This window comes from Epinephelus lanceolatus, chromosome 20 (genome assembly GCF_041903045.1).
Source record: "Epinephelus lanceolatus isolate andai-2023 chromosome 20, ASM4190304v1, whole genome shotgun sequence".
Lineage (NCBI taxonomy): Eukaryota > Metazoa > Chordata > Actinopteri > Perciformes > Serranidae > Epinephelus > Epinephelus lanceolatus.
The window spans coordinates 28,223,232-28,245,519 of record NC_135753.1 but is presented as its reverse complement, the minus strand read 5'-3'; the positions used below and the strand labels follow the sequence as shown (position 1 = coordinate 28,245,519).

At 41.1% G+C, this 22,288-nt stretch overlaps 2 protein-coding genes across 5 annotated transcripts; one reads left to right on the top strand and one right to left on the bottom strand.

Annotated features, from left to right (window-relative positions):
- Positions 1-20: 20 nt before the first annotated feature.
- Positions 21-5,456, top strand: ngdn (neuroguidin, EIF4E binding protein). Its single transcript, XM_033638423.2, has 11 exons — positions 21-102; positions 365-424; positions 729-800; positions 1,486-1,623; positions 1,715-1,799; positions 1,902-1,954; positions 2,143-2,254; positions 2,485-2,659; positions 2,855-3,008; positions 4,812-4,875; positions 5,233-5,456. Exons 1-11 carry the CDS (start codon positions 82-84, stop codon positions 5,250-5,252), a joined length of 954 nt encoding a protein of 317 aa, XP_033494314.2. The 5' UTR covers positions 21-81; the 3' UTR covers positions 5,253-5,456.
- Positions 5,457-6,331: 875 nt separating this feature from the next.
- On the bottom strand, positions 6,332-21,088 carry pabpn1 (poly(A) binding protein, nuclear 1). 4 transcript variants are annotated; one of them, XM_033638721.2, is made up of 7 exons: positions 20,625-21,088; positions 17,120-17,228; positions 16,430-16,497; positions 15,125-15,231; positions 13,750-13,837; positions 12,112-12,263; positions 6,332-7,102 (listed from the first exon to the last, which is right to left on the bottom strand). In XM_033638721.2, exons 1-7 carry the CDS (start codon positions 20,757-20,759, stop codon positions 6,907-6,909), a joined length of 855 nt encoding a protein of 284 aa, XP_033494612.1. In that variant the 5' UTR covers positions 20,760-21,088; the 3' UTR covers positions 6,332-6,906. The 4 variants fall into 4 exon arrangements, with proteins under 4 accessions (XP_033494612.1, XP_033494614.1, XP_033494613.1 ...); XM_033638723.2 differs by lacking the exon at positions 20,625-21,088 and adding an exon at positions 20,204-20,342; XM_033638722.2 differs by lacking the exon at positions 6,332-7,102 and adding an exon at positions 8,164-8,224.
- Positions 21,089-22,288: the final 1,200 nt, after the last annotated feature.

The following is a 22,288-nucleotide window of genomic DNA, read 5'->3' as shown; positions in this document are numbered from 1 at the left end:
ACGCTGCTACATTGTCGCAAACTGAACAAGCTGTATGCCGTTTGTCCCTCTGCGACTTCCGTACGTTACACTGAAATCGAAATGGCTGCCCCTGTTGACAACGTGAGTTTAGCTTCGCTAGCTGCTAGTTAATATAACAGTTATTGAATCTTTCTGCATTGTATTTTAATATAAACAAACTATTCTGTCGAATTACGTGTATTCTGAAACTGTGTTTTATAAGTGAAATTGATGAAAGCGAGTAATAATAGTATGTTTTTAATTACTTAAGCTAGCCTGTTAGCCACTAGCTAACTTTACTTATTTTACTGTAGGTGAATGGTGTTAGCAGTTTTGCAATGTATTTATGTTTCTTTTCCGACAGGATTTAATTGAAAGGGATTTGCCCACAGCTGTACAGCTGCTGAGTAATCTCACAGAGCAGGTAAGAAATATGTGTCATATATTATTGTTGTATTTGTATTGTAAATGTATAGTTGTATTGTAATAATATTAAGCTACTTCTGTAGATATGACTATGCAGAAATATTCATAAGAGCACTTACATCTCATGGTGACATATTACAGAATAATATTATCATAATCCTGTTGTTATATTATGTATCTTTGGTGATTGATCATCAAATGATTATGTTTCACGTGTTGGTGAATGTGTCATGCACACTTTAATCACAGCTTGTGTAGATGTGAGTCTTCACAGCTGAAACCTTTTGTGCTCTTCTGTTCAGGTGGCCTCAGTTACAAGTCATGTCCATGAGCTGATAAAAAAAGTCAAAGATGGAGCATTCAAGACATCAAAGGTGAGTCAGGACTTGATTATGGTTGTTATTAAAAAGGCTGAGTTAAGAAAACGTTTGGGAAGCACATGTTCACTGCATGTCTGCAGGTTTCGGTCCTTTGATTAACTACAAATTTAATAGTGAATTTCCACAACTCAAGAACAAAATTCACCAAGGCAGGTCCTGGCTACTACTTAAATTCCCTGCCCCTGTTCTGTTTCACTATTTCAGATAGTAGCTGAACCTTTCATTGTCTGCTAAATGTCCCAGTCTGCCTGTCATTACTGATAAATATTGAGCACGGTATGAGTTTGCAAAGAAGGTGTTTGTTAAAGGATTTTAAACAACATATGAGAGTGTTGTTATCTGTCAATCTATGTTCTGACACATATGGATGCAGCACAATGTGTTGCTTGCTTTGCGCTTTTCTCCTGCCTCTGTGTAACATAAATTGTGATCAGGTGATCCAGATTTCTAATTTTTATGATATTTCATGTTTTATTTTGTGCATATGTTACATTAAGATGGGCTACTTGAAACTAAATAACAGAAGGCATGTATAACTGACAACTTGAAATTAATAAAAATGTCTAATGTAAAAAAAAAAAATCTTCTCTAGTTTGAAACAAACTAAGGAATCATTGTTCCAGGTGTGGTTTAGACAAACAGCCCTCTCTGAATCACTCTCCATCTTCTCTCCTTGCAGGGTTTGTCTTTCCTGGATCTTCGCTATCACCTGCTGCTCTTATACCTTCAAGACCTCACTCACCTGATCAGCATTAAAACAGAAGGAGGCAAAATAAAAGACAGTGAAGCCTTGAACAGACTGGTCACAATCAGGACGGTGAGATGATTACAGAAACAGGCCACTAATAATAAACCTTTTTATCCCTCATGAGGTAACATCTCATTGCTTTTTTTCTTCCTGTTTTAAGGTCTTGGAGAAAATGCGACCGCTAGACCACAAACTGAAGTACCAGATTGATAAAATGGTGCGCACAGCTGTCACCGGCAGTTTAGGTAAAACTGGTTTTGTGTTGATTGCGATGAATGCATCCACCAATGGTCTGACTTCCTTCCCGTCATGTTTCAGTGTATAACAATGTCTTTTGTTGATTTCAGCTGAGAATGATCCACTGCAGCTGCGTCCTAATCCTGAGAATCTCATCAGCAAAGTAATGTTGTCATATTAACCCCTTTTTTATGTGGGTGGTACAGTTTATCATGATTTATCCTTACTGATTGCTGTAAGACATTTAATAAGTGAGGTCATCTTTGATTTTATTCATGAAGGGTAAAAAATACTGCACATGCAGTATTTATAACTGTCTGACTGACTTTCCTTCTTTGCTTCATCAACCAGTTGAGTGAATCTGAGGAGTCTGAGGGTGAAGCTGACAAACAGACAGGAAAGAAAGCAGCCCACTCTAGTGGCAGGAAATATGTACCGCCAAAGATTGCCCCAGTGCATTATGGTAATGTCATTTGTCTTTTTAATCAGGTTTTGTTTCATTGCCTGTCCTGAACATACTGAACAAGTTCACCATTAGTCATTTGATTAAACAGAATAGATTTTCTTTTTTGGTGTTTTTGTGGAAGTTAATTACAACAGTTTATTTTGGTGCAGGTAGTTGCTTCCCATGTGGTTCATGCGTATCAAAATAAAGATCCCCACATATTCCCATCTCACCTCTGTGTCCTCCAGACGGTGACATGACAGAAGCAGACAGGAAGAAGGCTCAGTCAGAGCGTCAGCGCCGAGCTGCCCTCAGAAGCTCTGTGATCCAGGAGCTGAGACAGCAGTACAGCGACGCTCCAGAGGAGATCAGGGACAGACGAGACTTCCAGAGCGAGCGGGAGAGCCGTGAAGAGCTACACAGGTGTTTACTTTGTTTGAACAGGGAGACACATGAAGGCTGATTGGATGATACGCAGGATGATAAGATGTAGTGAAAGACTGGGATTACATCCATTGCTTAAATATCTGATGAGGATATAAAGGAGTGTGTAACATGTTGCATGGGATACGTTTTACAGATATCAGTTTCCATCAACAACTTTATTCTTCATTATAGGAAAAACTATGAGGAGTCGATGATGGTGCGTCTTAACATGCCACAACGTCAGAAGAACTCAAAGAAAAGAGGCATGATGTCCATGTCCAACCAGCTGAGCGGTATCACACACTTCAGTGACATCTCAGCACTGACAGGCGGCGAGGGTGGACAGGTGAGCTTATAGTGACATCTTTTCACCAGGAAGGGGTCATAGTTCAGTCATATCCTTTCTCAACCAAATTAGCTCTGGATCTTGAACCAGTTTCTTTCAGGATACTTGGATTTCCACCAGTTTTAAGCAGACTTATTGTAATCAAGGATGTGTCATTAATGGAGGTGTTGCACAGTTCACACCAGAATTAAACAGTCATAGCGTAGTCAAGGTTTTCAAGTTGTGCCATATATTTATGCAGGCAACAAAATATTAACATGGAGGCTCTGTAGTCTGAATCAGTGTGAACCAAGATGGCAGCACACTTTATTATTTTTTATTTTGTCCATGGCAGTGCATCACAGCTTTATACATTCCATATTTACCTTTCACAATAAATGCACAACTTGAATTTACTCAGAGCACCTTACTAAGAGGCAAGATGGCAGATTGCACTGATTGTATTGAAGAGGCTTTCGCACACCAGGATAATCAGCTTCTGTCACCAGGTGCGTTGGCACAGCAGAAAGTGCCTAACATGGAAAGGATTGCCCGCACACTGACTTGCACCTACACAGCAATGGTTTTTAATGAAGCAACCTTTCAGCCCACTGGACCTTTATCAAGCATGAAGCAGTAGTCAAAATGACTTACTTAAATAGAGGGAGTAGGTCAGAGTTGACCAATCACAGTTTAGTATGTGTCATTAACAGAAAGAGGTTACAGCTTGTGACAATTAGTAAATGAACACACCCCAATGGAGCAGTACAAGCACCTCGAACACGTAAGTCATCATTGTAGGTGTAAGATAAGAATACAAAATTGAACTGATTACCTGAGAGCTTTTGCTGTTTTTGCAGGGTTTTTTTTAGTCCAAAAATGGACCAACAGTTAATGATAAGAGGACGTAGAAAACTATTATGTACAAGATATCCTCTCTTTGCAACTTACAGAATATCACACGCCCACTGATGTCGTCATGGTTCACACTTAAGATCCAGGAAAACTTGCAATTTTTTGGTTCCAGCAGGGAAGCAACAATTTGTGGTGGAAATGCTCTGAAAGGTTCAAAATTAGATGTAAAAATTGGAATGGGACCTGTTCCATGTCGGTGGAAAGGGGGTATCACTGAGTTACAGGAGAGGCCGAGGTTGAAACACTGCTGTTGGCAGAAATCTGAGTTTCTCGTCCAGATATGAAGATCTATGTAAATCCCCCTTCAGAATGTCTTTGGAGATTAATCTGGTTCAGATAAAGCAGGAATTTGGACTCTAATCAAGCAGTAGACACTAGCGAAGTCTGGACTCAACAGAACACAGTGATTTATATTGACTATTATTCAATTTGGGCTGCCACCAGCACCTAATTAATGTTGCACACAACACTTCTGTTGAGTTTTGAAGGCGTCTGGCATGGCTCACCTCAAGTGCTCATACGTTTGTGTATCTTGGTGACTCATTTGTCTGGTCCTGCGCTGCAGTGCTGTTGGCGACAGCTACACTTACATTAATGTCTACACAGGTTTGGCATGTCATCCTTCTCTGTTTCCTGTCTCAATTCACTGCTGTCATAAAGAGTACTAATGAGTTTGAGTAATGACCGACCAACCTCACGCTGCTCGCAGATGTGGAAAATTCATTCAGCTCCATGTATTCGGAAAATCCATGTGCTATGTTTAGATTTTGAACTGGACAACATGAGAAGCCACTAAGCGGTGTGGCTAACAGGCTCATCTCTGTCAGCTGTGAATGGGAGCATTGTGTTGTTTTTATTTAGATCACATTCATGTGGTCTCTGGTTCTGACATTGTTTTTCTTGGTGCAGGACGGGGATCACTCTCGCCCCAAGAAAAAGAAGAAACTCATGAAGAAGAAAACCAAAAGAAGAGGTGAGGACATCCAAATACACCTAACAGTACAAATTAATTTCCTGACATGTCTTAAAAAAGCAAACAGAAAAACACATTAGGGTCAATTAACTTTAAGTCCTTCTTTAACTCTGTCATAAAACTACTCCAGTATTAACTGTGTCTTGAATGTGCGCTTGGCGTGACATGACTGTGTAATTAATGTAGATTTGTCAGTTTGCAGAAAACTTTTTCGAACCATATGTTCATAAAATATAATTCAGTTGTGATTAAAAAAAAAAAAAAAATCACATAATATATGTTGTGAAATTGAAAAGCATCAGTCGGTGTATTTGAATCCTGTGTCATATGAATAATCGTTCATATTCTTCTCTGCAGCTTTTAAGAAGCACAGGTAGACCTCAAACTTGACATGCCCCAATGTGAGACCAGATGATGACATGACGAGGATTTCTCACCAACAGCCATCTTTGTTTTCATTTTTACTTCAATGTTATGAGGATTTTGTCACCAGTTGTACTACAGTAATAAATCCACCACCGTGTCTGCATCGTACTGTGTAACTTTGTCATTCAGTTTGTGGAATAAACATTTATTGTTGACTCATGTCAAGTTTTATTTATCTCCATTAGAGGGCAGTCACATTGCCTCCTCGCCAAACAGACCATAAATTTTGAATGAGTTTCAAAATTCCCCATGTCATCTAATGAACCTTCTGCTGGTAGAGGCTTGGAAATGTAGAGGACATTTAAGGACACACTAACAGATATTAGTAGATGACAAACAGTTGCTTGAGAAGCAGCCAGATGCTGATTCAGGGCCTAATCACAACCTCATGCACAATGCAAATGAATGTTTAGGTAGTGTGACTGGCTTAGATACATACAGTATGTTGCACATGTAGACCTTTTTCACATCACAATAGGAAAAACTGTAAATAAAGTGAATGGCTGACTTTTACCTAGAAACCTAAGTGATTATACAGTTTGATCAGTATGTCATACAGCATTAAACCTGAGTTTACCTCCCAGAAAGAAGTTCTCGTGTCAATACATTAAAATATTAACAGCTTGGCCAGTGTTACAGATCAATACAATTTGCTCTGGAGCATTTATTCCACTAGGATAATCAGTGATTGACTACTTTGCTGATATATGATTCATTCTGAAATTATAAACCCCAACCACATGATACTGCCACTTAGGCATACAGTACATTTTTGGGGAATTTATTAGACCATCACTTAACCTGTATAATAAAAAAATATAAATATCACTCGATGCATATAATAAATACGTGAAATATTGCTTAGCCTTTATTATAATAATCACTTAACTTGTATTAAAAAAAACATCACTTTAGCTGTACGTTAAGTAAATATAACCTGTATAGTAAATAAACAAAAAATAAACATCAATTGGCCAGATCAGAGGGAGCAGGACAGGATAAGCCAGAACAAACTCACACAGACACCGTCTCATTTTTACACAATGTCTTTATTTTTTTTTTTTTCTCTAATTACAGACTCATGGGTTAAAAATAAAAATAAAAAAAGCAAAACATTTGATCAAACCCACTCCCCCTTTCAAAAAAAAAAAAAGAAAAAGTCTCCACACAAACCCCACCCTTGACTTTCCCCACCCTAAAATAACAGCTCCGGCCCACTCCATTTATTAAATTAATAATCAATGCCGTTAGCTCATCAGCCTTCCTCAGACAAGCCGTGACTGCACTGCGCGTAGTCAGAGAAAGGGGGCGCATTAAGGTCCGCACTGTACACCCCAAAAAACACCCTCATCTCTGGTCCTGCCTTCCTCACTCTCACGCAAACTTGCCTGCCTGCCACTCAGCTATGTTGGCTTCAGCTCTCTGTATATAAATCATGTGTTGGATTGGCTGCCTGTTAAGTGCCGTGTGTACTGCAGTGTGCTGTGGTGTATGTTGAACAGGTGTGTGTGTGTGTGTGTGTGTGTGTGGGTGTGTGTGTGTGTGTGTGTGTGTCGTCCATGTGTATGTGAGTGAGTTGAAGTGTGAAAGGGACTAAAAGCATCATCAGCGTTTGCTGTTGTAGTAAATGCCCCCTGTGGCGGGCCTGTGGTCACCCTGCCCCCCTCCCCCGCCCCCCCACACGGACAGGATGGGGTGAGTGTGCATAGCGGGAGCAGAGAGAGAGAGAGACGCTGCGGAGACAGTGGGGGGGGCCGGCGCCACCTGGGGAGGGGTCGTCAGCCTCCACTGGTCCTGAAACCTGAAACGACAAGAAGTGGTCTAATATACAGAGAGAGGACGGGGGAGGGGAGGGGGAGGGGGAGAGACGGAAGACAAGGAGCACAGAGGAAGAGAGGGGAGGGAGGGGGATAAAGGGGGGTGGGAGGGGAGGGAGGTATGGAGGGGTTGCACGAAATAAAAACATTGATGCCTGTCAAAAGAACAAAACGAGCTGTGGCCATGCCTGAGTTGGAGGTGACAGGTATGGACGAGCGGCGGGGAGGTGGCAGCAGGAAGAACCCCGCCCACGAGAAACATAAAGAAAAATCTATGCATGTACAATCCCACTGAACACTGAAGGTCCATCACTGTCCAGAAAAAAAAACACAATCCATGGTGTGATGAGCCAAAGAGGAGGAGGGGAGGGGAGAAAAAGCATGAGTTATAAAATGCAGTGAGGGTAGGGGTGGGAGGCAGAGAACGGCGGACACAAAAGGGGTTGAGGGAGGGGTGGGGAGGTAATGATATACTCCAAACCACAAACTTAAAACACAACAAATACTCTGGCTAGTGGAAGTTTCACATATGTATGGTACATTAAAAACAAAACAAAAAAATTAAACAGTATCTTTTCTTGTTGCCGTTTCCCCTCACATTTTTTTTTCTTGTTTAGGTGGTGGTGGAGGGTGAGTGGGTGGGCTGTGTTGGTGATGGTGTGAAAGCAGGAGGTCACAGCCAGACCAAAGGAGACACATCTGCAGCCTGAGATACCACCATCCCTCTTTTTTTTTTTGCCCCCTTCCCGCCCCTCAGAACCAACAAAAAAACAGAAATCTGCCACCGTATTCTTTCCCCAATGGCCAACTTATACCTTACCAGGGGTGACCGCATCAACCTCCGCACACGCACGCTCACACACACACTGCGGCCAGTCAGTCTCTCTGTCCAGGAGAAGTTTTTTTTTTTTTTTTCCTTTTTTGTCTTTTTTCTCTCTTCTGGGGTTCTCTTCTTTTATTGTTGGGGAAGGGGAGGACTTTTTTCATTGTGTGTTTTTTTTTTTTAAAATGGGAACAGAGAGGGGAGAGGGTTGATAGTAAGGGAGTGTTGGGGAGGGAGGGGTGTTTAGTAAGGGGAATACCACGATGTTGTTCGCCCTCGGCCCCTGGAAAAGAGAGAGAAAAAGAGGGTGAGTTTTTTTTCTGGTTGGCTTAAGAAGACACCAATTTCCTGGTGTGATATGATATATATGTGTGTGTGATTGTGGCCACTGAGAAAGGGTCTGCAAACTGAAGGGGAAAGAATGTGTTTATATATATATATATATATCTCAAAATGAATGACAGTGTGTTTAGGACAGTGTTCACAGATAACTAAATCGACATACCATCTTAACGGTATTGGGCCTTTGATCTCACAAGGTGTTGTGTTGCAACAAATCAGTCTGGAAGAATAGACTACAGTGCTGAAAGAAGCTGAAAGCAGCTTTGTCAAGACAGGAAAAGTGTTTCATTTCCAGATATTGGAATAATGATTAGTGTGTGGGTGTGAGGGGACAGCAAAGGCACTCTCTCTCCCTCTTTCTCTCTCTCTGTCTCTCTCTGTGAGAGCCGCCTCTGGGGTCACTGTGGGGAAAGACCTTGAGGACAAACAGCACCACACATATACCCCCAGCAAGACAGTGCAAAGACACACACACACACACACACACACACACACACACACACACACACACACACACACACACACACTTGACAGTTTGGGGGACAGGACTCACAACTGTACCGTTATTATACACTCAAATACTGCCTGACAAATACACAAAGCCAGACAGCAGCAAACCTTCCACACATCATCGTCTCCTCTTCCTCACATACACACATCGTTCAGTGGCAACAAACACAAAAAAAATGTCACACTGGGACTGAAGCCAGTGGTTGTCAGGCTAGATGCTGAGGTCAGGCTGCAGTAATGAACCCTCGTTTCTGGGAGTGAGCGCTGTAGAGGCGAATCTGGGTTGGAGTATGTTTGTGTGTGTTTGTGGGGGTTCATGTACATGCAAGGACATACACTCTACATAAGCACAGAAAAGCAAAAAAGGTTCTTCCACATCACGAGTACAGTGTGTGTGTGTGTCTTCTGGCTCACATCAAAATCTTGGCTTTTCACCATGCCAACTTGGGAAGATGATGATAACAATGTTAATGGATGCAATACCAGAGAAAATACTTTCTGCAGCCAGAGGCCAATTTCTTAAGTGCATGTAAACATGAATGACTCTTTGTTCACAGGCTTTCAGTCAGGGTGCAAGGATTTGAGTGCAAGACAAATGCCACTGTTTGGCTGTGTTGTCCTTTAATACTATTAAATCCTGGCAGACGGCGTACTGTAGCCTGCACAGAAAACACTCGCTGTGGCCTTGATGAATCTTAACTTCTTATAAACAAAGCCAAGCAACACTTTTAATGAAACATATCTCTTGGACTGTGATTGCATGGCCACAGCCAAGCGTGGAAATCTTCCCAAGCACACAACGGGTCAATGCAAAGATCTTGTGTCTTTCTTCACCATGGATGTGTTCCAACGACAAGACAAGGCACGAGTGAAAAGTGTTTTTTGGTTCAGATCTGAGCCTGATTCTGTTCAACTGTAGCAGACGTAAGTATACTAGTGATGAATTCCTAATGTAGCAGCCCTTCTGCTCTCCTCTGTGAGAAGTGATCAAGGCTGTTTCATGTGGAACAACTCTCTGCATGCTACTCTCTGTGGCTGATTAGAACATATTAACCAATGCCGTTAGATAATGGGAAGATACACTGTGTGGATATCAGGAATACTTAAGAGGGTGTTTTCTATGATTACAAGCAGTCAGAGTGAAATTACTATTGGCAACAAAAATTTCATGACCTTGGAACAGCCAGGTTCAGTCTGACTACAAATTACATTCAATACATGTAACTGGTACTTTGTGTGTGTGTGGGTGTGGGTGTGGGTGGGTGGGGGGGGGGGGGGTATGTTTTTTGCTATTGTGTTGAATGGGGTGTCAACAGAATTCATTATCGCCACATCACTGCAAATCAGTCATAGAACTTATAAGTTAAAGGATCACAACAAGTCTTACCTATGCATACAAACAACTTAAAGGCTTTAAAGTCAAATGCAAATAATGTTCATAGTCTTTAAGCTAATAAACTACCCATTACTATATTTTCAGCTTCTGCAGGCTTTATTTAATGTCAACAACCCCTCAGCTTCTCCCCAAGTCTTTGTGTGCCTTGTCCTGCAGCTCAGGCCAAAACCCAGTGAGTAAACTGGCAGGGTTAGGGTTTCTTGGTATGTGTGGGAGTGGCTGGGGTAAGCACACAGAGTGATTAGAGAGATTCTGACCTTGAGGTTCAGACACTTTCTCACACAAAGGAATGAATAGAGATGTAACCCTTTCTTGTGGTTATTTAAAGGGAGCCTTGATGAAATGGGAATTCACTGCACAAATACTCTAGTCAAGAGCAAGGGCAAAAATGAAACAAGAGAAACACACAAGATAAAATGGAAAAAACGGGGGTTTGTCAGAGAAACTTGGCAAACTGTTGAATCGCTGAAATAGAGGCCTCTGTATGAAGGTTTTTAGACTCTTTCCAAAATAAGTTCTGCAACATCTTTCTTCTGAAAAATGTTCTTTGTTGAACATTAAGTATTAAGCAACAGTCGAGGCCTAAAGGTTCCAGATGCTTTGCGGGGATGATCAAATCAGAATCTCTCATACTCAAAGCTCAGTGTGTGTGTGGGGAAGTTGGCATGCTGATCAACACGTTTGGCACCACACCTCCTTTGTCAGTCTCAACAGAAAAAAAAAACAAGATGGCTCCACGGGGCTTATATGGAGTTACCAGTGAGATTCTTTGTAGCCTTGATGTCTCACTGCCTACAAGAGCTAGCCACAGTTTACACAAAAGGGACAGTAGACTCGGTTGTTCAATTATGCTCAAATCAACCTCTCAGGTTGTTTTGTTGCATCATCTTATTTATTTATAAAAACTGTGCAGCTTTTCTTAATAATGAACTGCCTAGAGCATTTAACATTTTAATTTATAGTGACAAACCCCATGTGGCCTTGCAGTAGAAACTAGACTACAAAAGACTCACTGGGCCCCACTGCAGAGCTCCAGATTAAAGCCCATCAAAACACCGTATGTAGAAAGCCACCACAATCCCAGTGCACAACACTCTGATCAACACCAGGCTTATTCTCTTTCTTAATATGGGTTACAGTAATAAGACAGGAGATGGAGCATCAAACACAACTGCCACAATGCCGCAGTAGAGCAACGCAATGCTCCAGGTCACTGTACTGACCACAAAAAGCCCATAACACTACGTTATGCAAAGTGGTTTGCACTTTCCCCCCGCCATAAGAGGTCCAATTAAAAATGACATCCCAATCTTTCCAATGAACAACATTTAGAACAGCTGCTGGAGCTTTGCACCAGTACTGTTCTGTTATCATTAAGTTGCAGGAGAGTGCATTGGCACTGACCTTAACATGGTTCTAATTAATGCCTGGGAAGAACAAACTGATGTGCACCAAGTATGTCTGCCCCAGTTGAAATGGTTATATGTGATGTGGCATGCAATGAGCCCCTCAGTCCAACAACTGATGTGATTTCTGACCCAACAACATGGCTTGTTTGAGTGGCATGTACCTGAGGTTCTAATACAGTCTCAAAATCTTAATAAAGTAAATAGCAGGATGCAATATAATTTGAGTTCTAACAAATTTCAAATTCATTGTTTATATCATGATTTAAGGAACTGGCTGTACCATTTTCACTGCACACAAAATTCACTCCAATACAACAAAGACCGATAAAATTTATAACAACTGGAGGACTACGTAATTCTTTAAGAACAGCTGCTAAGTCTGGCTGGTCATCACAGTCTGCCTTGTTTGTCCTGTCCTTTCCATTTCAGAGCAAACACTGAGTGAGGTGCAGTGCATGCAGGTGCAGTGTTCTCCCACGGTGTCAGAAATGAGGCGTCTTGGCGTCAGCTCACCTGAAGGCCCGTCCTCTGCCTCTGGGTGGTGTGTAGCCACTGTAGTAGCGTGCACGCGATGAGAAGCTTCCTCCCCGTGACCGGAACCGAGCCCGTGGAAAGCCGCGGTCTGTGGTGCTGATGCCTGGTCTGTTTGTTCTCTTAGCGCCCACCTGAGGAGCGGGAATCACACAAGAGACACATACATAAACTAACACCCAGTCTTCTGGCACTCCTCTAAAAAGCTTTTATGTTTTAAAGAAAACTGCTTAAATTCTTAGTTTTAAGTCTGAGATTTTGTAAACTCATCCATCCCATATTTGTAACCTCTTATCCTATTCAAGGTCGTGGGGGGTGGAGCCTATTCCGCAGACTATCACAGGGCGGACACATCAAGTGCATTCCATTTGCACTGGGGAGTCTGAACTTCTGATTTCCCAGTCCCAGTCAGCTCTTTTGTCTTACTTTTATCTCATTAAAACAGTCATACACGCAGCACTGTTCAACATCTGTAGACATGTTGCCAGTGTTTGTATGCACAAATTACAGCATAACACGTTATCAACTGATATTGCTAACAATGGCTAAGCTGGCTTGAGTCAGTGTTGCTAACAAAATCTTGATTTGTGACCTGTTTTACCGGAATGAAGTCAACGCGGGTGTGATGATTTGATGATTGTGAAGACACACAACCATTCGCACTTGCGGGCAGTTAGAGTCAAAAGTTAACCAGCATGTCTTTGAATGGTGGAAGGAAGCCAAACTTGGAAAACTCCACACAGAAAGGCCCAAGCAAACTTGGAAACCACTTGCTGTGAAGCGACAGTTCTCAGCCCGCACCACCGTGCTGCCAGATTGAGTGAATCATATATTTCAGTTAAGAAATACACTTATCATTTAGGTTTCTGTGAATGAGATTGTATCAGTGGTTGTAGTCCTTTGCCACATTGACAAAAGCCTACCGAACCCAACTGCACCCGTGTCAATATTAGGAAAACTTTGACCAGAGAACAAGAAATAATCTTTAAACAAACTAGAAAGCGCCTTGTTGAAACACAAAACAGCTCTGTAAAGCAACAACAAAGATGGTAAGACATGTAACCATATTTCTCAAGAGGCACAAAGGAGACTGTACCCATTCAGACAATCGAGACAAACCCACCACACTTTCCCAGAACTGTCAGAGTGATCAAAGTAGTTTCTGCCACTCCTAGCATCAGCTAAATTAAGCCAACAGTGCTTATTCTAAAACTAGTTTGTTGCGGTAGTCACAATGATTATTTTGGTTCTTTTCAGTTCATTTTGTAAATGCACCAATATTCTGGGTTCAATGGTCATGAGGAATAATCTTGGTTATACTTCTGACTGAAGCCTCCTGCCCACTGGACAAAAAAAAAAAAAAAAAAAAACAGCAACTGGAGAGGAGCCTACTGCCTACTTTTAGCAGGTTTTCCGATGTTTTCAAAAACCTAAAAATAGGTGCCTAATTTTTATGAGAAAAGGGCATAAGAGAAAATTTAAAAGCCAGGTAATCCTTGTCTTATTTCCTCTCACACTGGCGTTACCTTTCTTGTCTTTCTAACCTACGTCTGCTGAAGTGTCATTCTAAGAACCCTTCTGTTGAAAAACTGGAGGAAAATAAAAAGAAACACGTCTTACCTTTATCTGCCTTCCTCTGAAAAGGGACTCGTCCAAAGCCATGGCTGTCCTAACAGACTCTTTGTCTGCAAACTCAATATAGGCAAACCTGAACAAGAAAAACAAAACAAAACAAAACAAAAAAGAATCAGTCAAGTAAATGTTGAAAACTTACTTCTGCCCAATCTTCTCTAGGATGAAGAGCAGAACAAATTCAATGAGCCTCAAGTGTCCGTACTTGAATATATGTCTATTACAACACCAATCCTACATCAGAGAAGATCTTGGTTCAGTATGTATGTACTGACACAGTCAAGTCAAAAACTTAAAGTCTCCTTAAATCTCACTACATTTATATGGTACCAAACTTCTTATATAAATCACGCTATGAGGGAAGGGGAGAGAGAAGAAAGACAATGTGTGTAACCCTAGGTCTATATCATGGGAGTCAGAACATCTCAAAGGTCTCATCTTTACATCCTCACACAAACAAACTAGGTTTGGAGGACTCTGAGGATCCTTAGGTTACTTACCCAGGGTTAAGACTTTTTATCATTAAAGGCAGCGTTACAGTAACGTGATGTAGTTTTGTGAACCTATCAGACGGTTCTGTTATTTGCCTTTACCCTCTAGGTTAATATATCTATATTACTGATGATTATTTATCAAAATATCATTGTGTAAATATTTTGTCAAAGCACCAATAGTCAACGCTATAATATCATCACGATATATGGTCAAAAATATTGTGATGTTTAATTTTCTTCACATCGCCGAGCCCTACCCAGGGTTAATGCACAATTCGTTTATGTCCAATACATTTCTATCACACAATTACAGCAGTACTCAAATGCAAATAAAAAGCAGTCGCACACAGACAATGACAGCATCTCGATTGACATACTAATTAAATATTTTAAGAGGATCACATATCTAAATGGTTTTAAAAAATCTATTCCCCTAAAGGTGAATAATTTAGCCTGCAAAATGCTGAAAGCCATTTTTGGTGGGATTTAAGGCCACATTTATTTAGCTATACAGAAGATTATGTGCTGACAGTAACGGATACCAGCCTTTTTTTTTTATTCTGGAAAAATGAAACCAGAAATCAATTACAGTTCAAATCTGGTCCAAGGCAACCATTACTGTTGAGCCCTGTACTTTTTTTTAAAAAAAAAAAACAACAGCAACTGAAAGCAAGCATTCAGCTTTAGTGAATTTTCATCATTTGCTTAATAAAAATCTGTCCACCCACAGTTCCATTTTGTCTTATTTCTCTGCCAACAGTATCACTGTGGTATATTTGCTAAACAAGACATTGATAACTTGCCATCCACCCCTCCACTGATTCATCCATTGCATAGTGAAAAGATACAGTATAATGATGGTTTATTACCCTTTGGGATGCCCTGTGTATTTGTCACATAGGATAGTGACTCTGTTTACTGAACCGCAGCCATGAAAGTGGGCCTCAAGCTCTTCTGCCGTGGCACCATAGTCCACCTGAAGACAAGAGAGGATAAAACATTAGACATCAAGAGCACTGCATCACTAATACCAGAGCATTTAAAAAAAAAATATCAAGATTTCATTTTTCATCCGCTTAAACGTTAACTATGACATTATTGTGTTTGTCTATGAGGCACATCCACACATCATGGACCAGGAACTGAAGTTAGATTTTTATGTCACTTAGAATGTGCTAAATTAGACAGACTGAAAAGAAAACAGCATTGCATACATTTTACGAATGGGCGCATTAAAAAAAATGTAAAAAAGAAAAATTATAAACACAGGCAGAACTAAAACAAAATTGTTAAGTGCAGTGGCTATAAAAAGTATTTACCTCCTTGGAGTCTCACAACATTTAATCACAGAACATGCAGATGAACTAGGACAAAATGATTTAAAATCTTTCAACAAATTGTTCTAAATGGAGCCCAAATATAAAACAAGGCCTGGTACAACAATGCAATACAAATGTAAGTAAAACTGCATGTCCTATAGAGTTCTGTAAGGTTGATCCTAAAAATATGCCACAGCTTCTATTTTTTCCTTTGACAGCTGTCCTAAAAAAAGTGTCTGTGTAAAAAGGGCACAAGTGTGAGTGTGAGGCAACTCTGAAGGAGCGACCGAGCTCCGTGGCTGAGCCTAAAGACACTAAGAATAAAACAATTGCTGCGCAGGTGCTTCACCATTCATAGCTTTATGGCAGAACAGCAGAGAGAAAGCCATTGCTTGCCAATAGACCCACAGGAGACTCAGAGTGGAAGACCCAAACGATGCACTCGGGACCCATTTGCCAGCAAGACCACAACCCAAACATAATGGCAAAGCTACAAAGTAATGAAACTGTTAAGTTACGTATCTTTAAAAGGGGCTCTAAATACTGAAAAATAACATTATTACATTCCTGGAAAGACCACATGTGCAATCAAGCATTTGTTGCAGGAAACATTACTTTTAACTAACAGCCAACATGTTAGTTCACAGAGCCTGGGTGGTATTGCAAAGAAGAATAGGGGAACTGCAGTGTCCAGCTGCACAACGCTGATACTAACCCAGACTAGGTTTTTATGGGTACTTCGCGGCTCTGTTTCAAACTTTTCTTAAAGGTTTATTTTCTCTGACGCCATCCCAAAACTTGCAACAAGAAACGACACAACATGGCCACAATGACATCTATGAGACAAGCACTCACGTTTCCGACATAAATAGATCTGCCATCTGCTTCCATCTTTTCCTCGATGGACATGATGACGGGGCCAACTGCACAGGGGGAGAGAGAAAACACATCTCAATGAACAACAAAATATTTCAACCAAAAACAGAATATTCCAAACTGTTATTTTTCAAACAGCATGTTGTAAAATAAAGTGTATCCATCTACATTTGAAACTGAGCTGAGAAAGGGTGCCTTGTTTTTATGTTAAGTGAAATTGGTGTTCAATTAAAAATGGATTAACTGAATTTTTATGCGTGCTTCAAAATTACTATTATAGTTTCATAATTATTATTGTATTGTTAAATTAACTGTAAAGTCATAACACAAACCTGCATTTTTTTAAACTAATGACCAACTTTAGAATTATATGACTTATTCTAACCTCTAACTAACTTTTAAAGCAACTGTCTATTTTTAGAACACCAGCACAAGGGTTCACTATTGACAAAGATGTAGATGGTTTTCCAAGCACTACACCTGAACTCATATTAATGTACACTTTAGTAATAGAATTGTTGGTTGTTGTGTCTCTTTTTTTAACTTTGTGAAGTTAAAGTTGTTTACATTCTTCCTTGATTATATGATCTGAGAATAGAAAGAGAGGGAGAGATGGGAAATGTTGACAGATGGGGAGAAAGGAGAGGTCTCCCCTTCACAAAAACGTACCTGGTGGGGGGCTGAGATTCATCTGTTTCTCCACCTCGTTCTGGAGCTCCTTCAGCTTCTCTGCCTCTTCCTCCATCTCTCTCACCCGCGCTTTGATTGCCTCCAGCTCCTGTGACACAGACACAAATTCCATTAGAGGTGTCACTCCATCATGAGCACAATACAACTCACTGAAACATTAACAGGGTTCCTGCAGCTCAAGGCAAGCTAGACTTTCTGATGCCACCTGGAATTAAATCTAAGACCGATTTTACACTTAACAGAGACACAGGGGGAGGGAGAAAAACATAAATCAACATTAATTACAGGGGGTTGGGATAGTTATGCACAAATGCTTACTGTAACAAAAAACATGAGTTTTTTGTCTTGTGGTGGAGACAAGGACTGAATAGTACTGGGAAATACCTGGTGGTTGTTGGCAAGCTTTCTAGGCGATTTTGTGTTTCTCACTCTGCGTAACGGGTTCGACTGCCTTGATTTTCATCGTGCTGAGTATGCAAACTTTTTGCATAAAATACACAGAGCCTCATATGCATTGCCTTGGACTGCTTTTAGCCATGCCACAAAACATTGGTTACATAGCCAATCTTTGATGAATTTCACTTCCCCCTGTCGTCCTGGGTACAGTGACAGCTAGCTAGCAGGCAGTTGATCCTCTGCTTTGAGCATCCCAGCCAGAAACAAAATGACTGTTGCTGGTTCTGAATCTGTGTGATGTTAATGTGAGAGGCATTTGCTAAGTTATTGAAAAAACAAATGTGAAAGGATTTTGAGGTTTTACAATGCAACGTTGTAGAAAAGTATGAAACCCTACTTCCCATGTCTTACCATTTATAAGATACTTTAGAAAGATAGAGCAAATGGTTTTTTCAACCCCTCAGCAGATAACCATTGTTCTTCCGGCTGGTAAATGAAGCAAATCTACCATCCATTTGCATATTTACCAGCATTTGATTAGTGGACAAATAGTGATAACTTTGTAACCTGATACCAATTAAGGCCGTATTTTTAAATTGATTCATTTAATGCATTTTAAGAGATTTTAAGGATCCACAGAACCCTGATTAATCAATGGCGTCAAATCTAGCCACGAAAATTAAATCAAACAATTCTGGCCTTAACACCCCTCTGACAACACCAGGGAAGATGGCAGAGTTGCAAGGAGATGCCGAGCCCATGAAAGTGATGGTGCCATCATAACATGACCTCTATCCAAAGAGAAGCATGTGTGTTGTTTCTGCCCATATAAAACAAAAAAACCAAAAAAAAACAAAAAAAAAAAACCCACACACTGTGACTACTTCCATCTCAAACTGTCTTGTCTGTCTGGTCCTGAACCTGCATCCTAGTTGCAATGCCTTTCATCCCCCACATTTGTACACAGTGTTTTCTAACATACAGCCCAGATTTGGCCGTAAATGCCTCCTACAACTCTAACACTGACTTTAAAGCTATTTAAAATGTGCCTCAGCAGGCCATGATATGCTTGAGTAGCATTCACAATATAATGGATACAAACAAAACTGATGAATCAGTAAGGCACAATAAATTCACGTTTCCTGTCACGTCTCAATGACTATAAAGCCAATGCTTGGAGAAAACATTAAAAACAGATACAAGAGAGAATGCACATGAAAAGTAAAAACATTTGTAACACAAGTAGCCTAATTTCAAGACATAACAGCAAGCCCTAACCATGTACATACATTCATGGCACAAATGTAAATATAATGTGCATATTTCTCTGTTATTAGTACAATATTTCTGGCTGCCATCACTATGGGCCCATGCACCTGATAGGCATTTGCTATTAATTTATTTGGACACTTAACATGTCAATAAATAATCTGTAAAATAATCAACGAGGAAATTGATTTGCTGCAGCTCTACTACAGCTGAAATTCAATTAAGAGCCTTTTTGGAAACACAACTGGAAATGTATCTGGGGCAGTGATGAAGAACAGGTCTGAGGACAGACAACACAGTGAAACCCACAAAACAATCACTGCAAAATTAAATATTCCCATAGTGAACAGAGATGGCTGTGTCCTCACGTGGGAGCGGACCCTCCTGTCTGACAGTGGTGCACTGCAGCACAGTGGGAGTCATTCCAGCTCCATCCAGGGCTGTTGCCCGTGCTGACAGGATTTGTAATGTAAAGGCTCTTTGTACAACTGGGTGCAGTGACACATACACACCATATTAAATTCAGGTCTTCTCACCAGGGAGATAGAGGGGGTGGGGGTACTGCACAGTGACATACTGCATGTGATAATGATGGCACCATCATTTCTCAGCCCTACAACCCTAAGCTACATGCATCGTGGTGCATGTCGAGATCATGTCAAGAGAAAGCAATCCACGTTCACAGCAACACCGTTATAAAACAAGTCATCCGTCACGTTGTAGCTCTTTTTTGTCGCATATTCAGTGCATGCTCTTCCACTCCCCTCCCTTCTCTCATTCTCCTTGCTCTAGCAAAACATTTAAGGATGCAAACCCAGCCCCTCAAATACCGCAACCCCCAGCTTCTGCGTTGTATGCCGCGCTCTCACTGCCCGGCAGACAGTACTACAACCTAAAAACCCACCTGGGCATGCTGCATAGACATTATCAGGAATATGCACGAGTATGCATGTGATGGGAAATTAAAATTAGGCCGAGTAAAGCTGGTTGTGCATCTTGAACCATCATACAGCAAATCCTATGTCCCACCGATGAGCGATACCAACCGTCGTCCAACATAAATGACAAAGATGATCAGGTGTACGTCTGCCATCTCCACCCTAGCTTTGTTAAAACCAGCTAGCTTGTTAGCATGTCAAATGCCTAATATGGCGTTGTATCAATCTAGCTAGCAGGCTAATCGTAGTATACGGTGCAAATTTTACATCTTATCTCGTGACTGGTGATTACGGCTGACATCCTCTGGTCATTTTAGCTGCAGCCCTTGATGCTGGTGGTGTCGATTAGCTAACGTTAGCCTGCCGAGGCTCGGTCATTTACATGTCCACACACCGGTGCTTTAAATACAGCAGCAGCCAGCATAACGGTAGAGGTAAATGTAATAAAACGTGTAATTACCGTAAATAGGTCGCCTTCTCAAGCAGGTAGACTCGCACAGCGGCGGCTAATGGCGGCGGCCTGTCCTACCCTCGCCCCTGACTGTCTCCTGCATCTCCGTCTCGCATTTTTTTGAGACGAGGATTTTCCCCCCCAACAGCTCGTGCTGCTCCCTGGCGCAGAGAAACTGGCGCCGCTGTTGCGCCAAGATGGCTGCCGACACCACGCATGTCACCACCCATTTCTACTGCACTGCGTGAACCACAATGGCGGTTAATATCGACCTGGCGATAGCAGTAACGCACACGGCATGTGACTCAAGATTTGTGGGGAAAATAATCAACACACAGTTTGCCTGCTTCAACTAACTACTCCGCTTTAGCCATAACGTATCCTGGTATTCATATTGGCTCTCACAGCTGAAACAATGCCCTTCACTTACCGGGTCTTCAATTGCGGCCTCTCCTTCTTCTAACCCCGGTTCCTCGTCACCGACACCCGGGTCTTCCAGCTCAGGATGTCCGGGGTCTGAATCTAGTAGGGATTCCTCCGCCAGTCCGTTACCGAACTCCGCCATCGCCCTGTTCCAACTGTACCGACGCGCCTCGTGGCCAAACCAACGTTGCAGGCCCCTACTCACACACAAGGGGGTAGAGTGAGCGGGGCGGCGAAAAGAAAAAAACGGCGGAAAACGCCGCTTACTAAAGTTAAAATGGGGAATAAAATGCTAGCTACAGTTCCAGCCACTACTCAAACAGCATACCGCGATGAACAAGAACTGCTGTTTCACTCGCTACCTTTAAGCAATGGTCCAAATGTACGACAAGGAACCTAGTTTATTTACTTAAATGAGTGTATAAAAAAGGCGAGGACTCTACGCGAGAGCGGCGGCGTCCCTTCAGTTCAGAAATGGAAGGTGGGGGCGGAGTCATGTATCACTGCGGGCGTAAAACTCGCAATCCTATTCGTCAACGGATAATTCTAGACAAACCTCTTCGGTGTCTCCTGCGTTCCTATTGGATGATAGTGCAGGACTTTCCGGTTCCCAAATCGCATGTGTGCTTTTGATTGGATTGCGTTCCTGTCAATCATATTCCTGTCAGTGGTAAGTAAACTGGCAAAGCCAATTGTTTAGCAAATTAATTCCAGGCACATTTGAGTGTGTTGTATAAATTGTCTCCCACAGTGTGACCTGAGTGACCTTTATTTAAAACATGCCACTCAAGTAAAACCTTAGATTTATATAATGTTCATATTAACAATATAAACCCTTGTTACACACAAAGAAAGTACACACATATGCCCCAGTGTCACTGCAATCAGACACATATTGTTCATTTGGTAAATAAAGTTATTTGACACATGAAATCATAAAAACGTTTTCAGTGAAATATAGTGGCTGTCAATAGTGACAGTTTTTAGTAGTAGTAATAATAAATAACAGGGTGTCTACATGTATCAGTTAAATGTAATGCTTTTCAACACCCTTTCAAAACACATTTAACCAAGTTTAGGAAAGATTTTCATACAAATCATGTTTTACTTATTTAAGCATAGCAGGTAAGCATTGTGGGTAAGTAGTGGTCTTGTGCAGAGGTAGATGTTATGCATGAATATGGTTAGTAGAGTGAGTTAAGTCAGTCTACATTTTGCCAACAGGTAAGTGCAAGTATGAAGTAAAATGACCGTGTTATAGTTTTTTAAAGATTTGTAACATTAGAATTGTGGACTTTTACAAAGAAAAGCTTCACTCATTTTCACAAAAAGAAATTAAAAGATGCATAAATGAAATTAGACAAAATGTTTGTAGCAGTTAAGACCTCACAACTTCAAGTATAAGACAATTTAATGACATTTAAGGCTTTATTCTTAAAAGATGTTTCAAGACTTTTTTAAGGACCTGCAGACACTGAATAAATGTCAATGTTTAGAATAAGGCAGGATCATCATTAAGTATCCTTGTGGCTTGAGGGTAGACGTTCCTCTGAGCCTCTCGGTGTAACTGGTACCTTCTCCCTGATCTCAACAGGATGAAAAGACAGTTATCCAGGTGGCTAAGATTTTTTTTATTTTATTCTCCTGGCCTTATTTTTGCAGTGTCTGGTA

Excerpts from the sequence above, each read along its gene's own strand:
- ngdn (XM_033638423.2), top strand. The coding sequence starts at position 82 with ATGGCTGCCCCTGTTGACAAC. Across the intron at positions 801-1,485 it reads GAGCATTCAAGACATCAAAG|GGTTTGTCTTTCCTGGATCT; the intron begins GTGAGTCAGGAC and ends CTCTCCTTGCAG. Across the intron at positions 4,876-5,232 it reads GAAGAAAACCAAAAGAAGAG|CTTTTAAGAAGCACAGGTAG; the intron begins GTGAGGACATCC and ends TCTTCTCTGCAG.
- pabpn1 (XM_033638721.2), bottom strand. The coding sequence starts at position 20,759 with ATGGCGGAGTTCGGTAACGGACTGGCGGAGGAATCCCTACTAGATTCA. Across the intron at positions 17,229-20,624 it reads AGGCCGCAATTGAAGACCCG|GAGCTGGAGGCAATCAAAGC; the intron begins GTAAGTGAAGGG and ends TCTGTGTCACAG. Across the intron at positions 12,264-13,749 it reads TCAGAGGAAGGCAGATAAAG|GTGGGCGCTAAGAGAACAAA; the intron begins GTAAGACGTGTT and ends CCCGCTCCTCAG.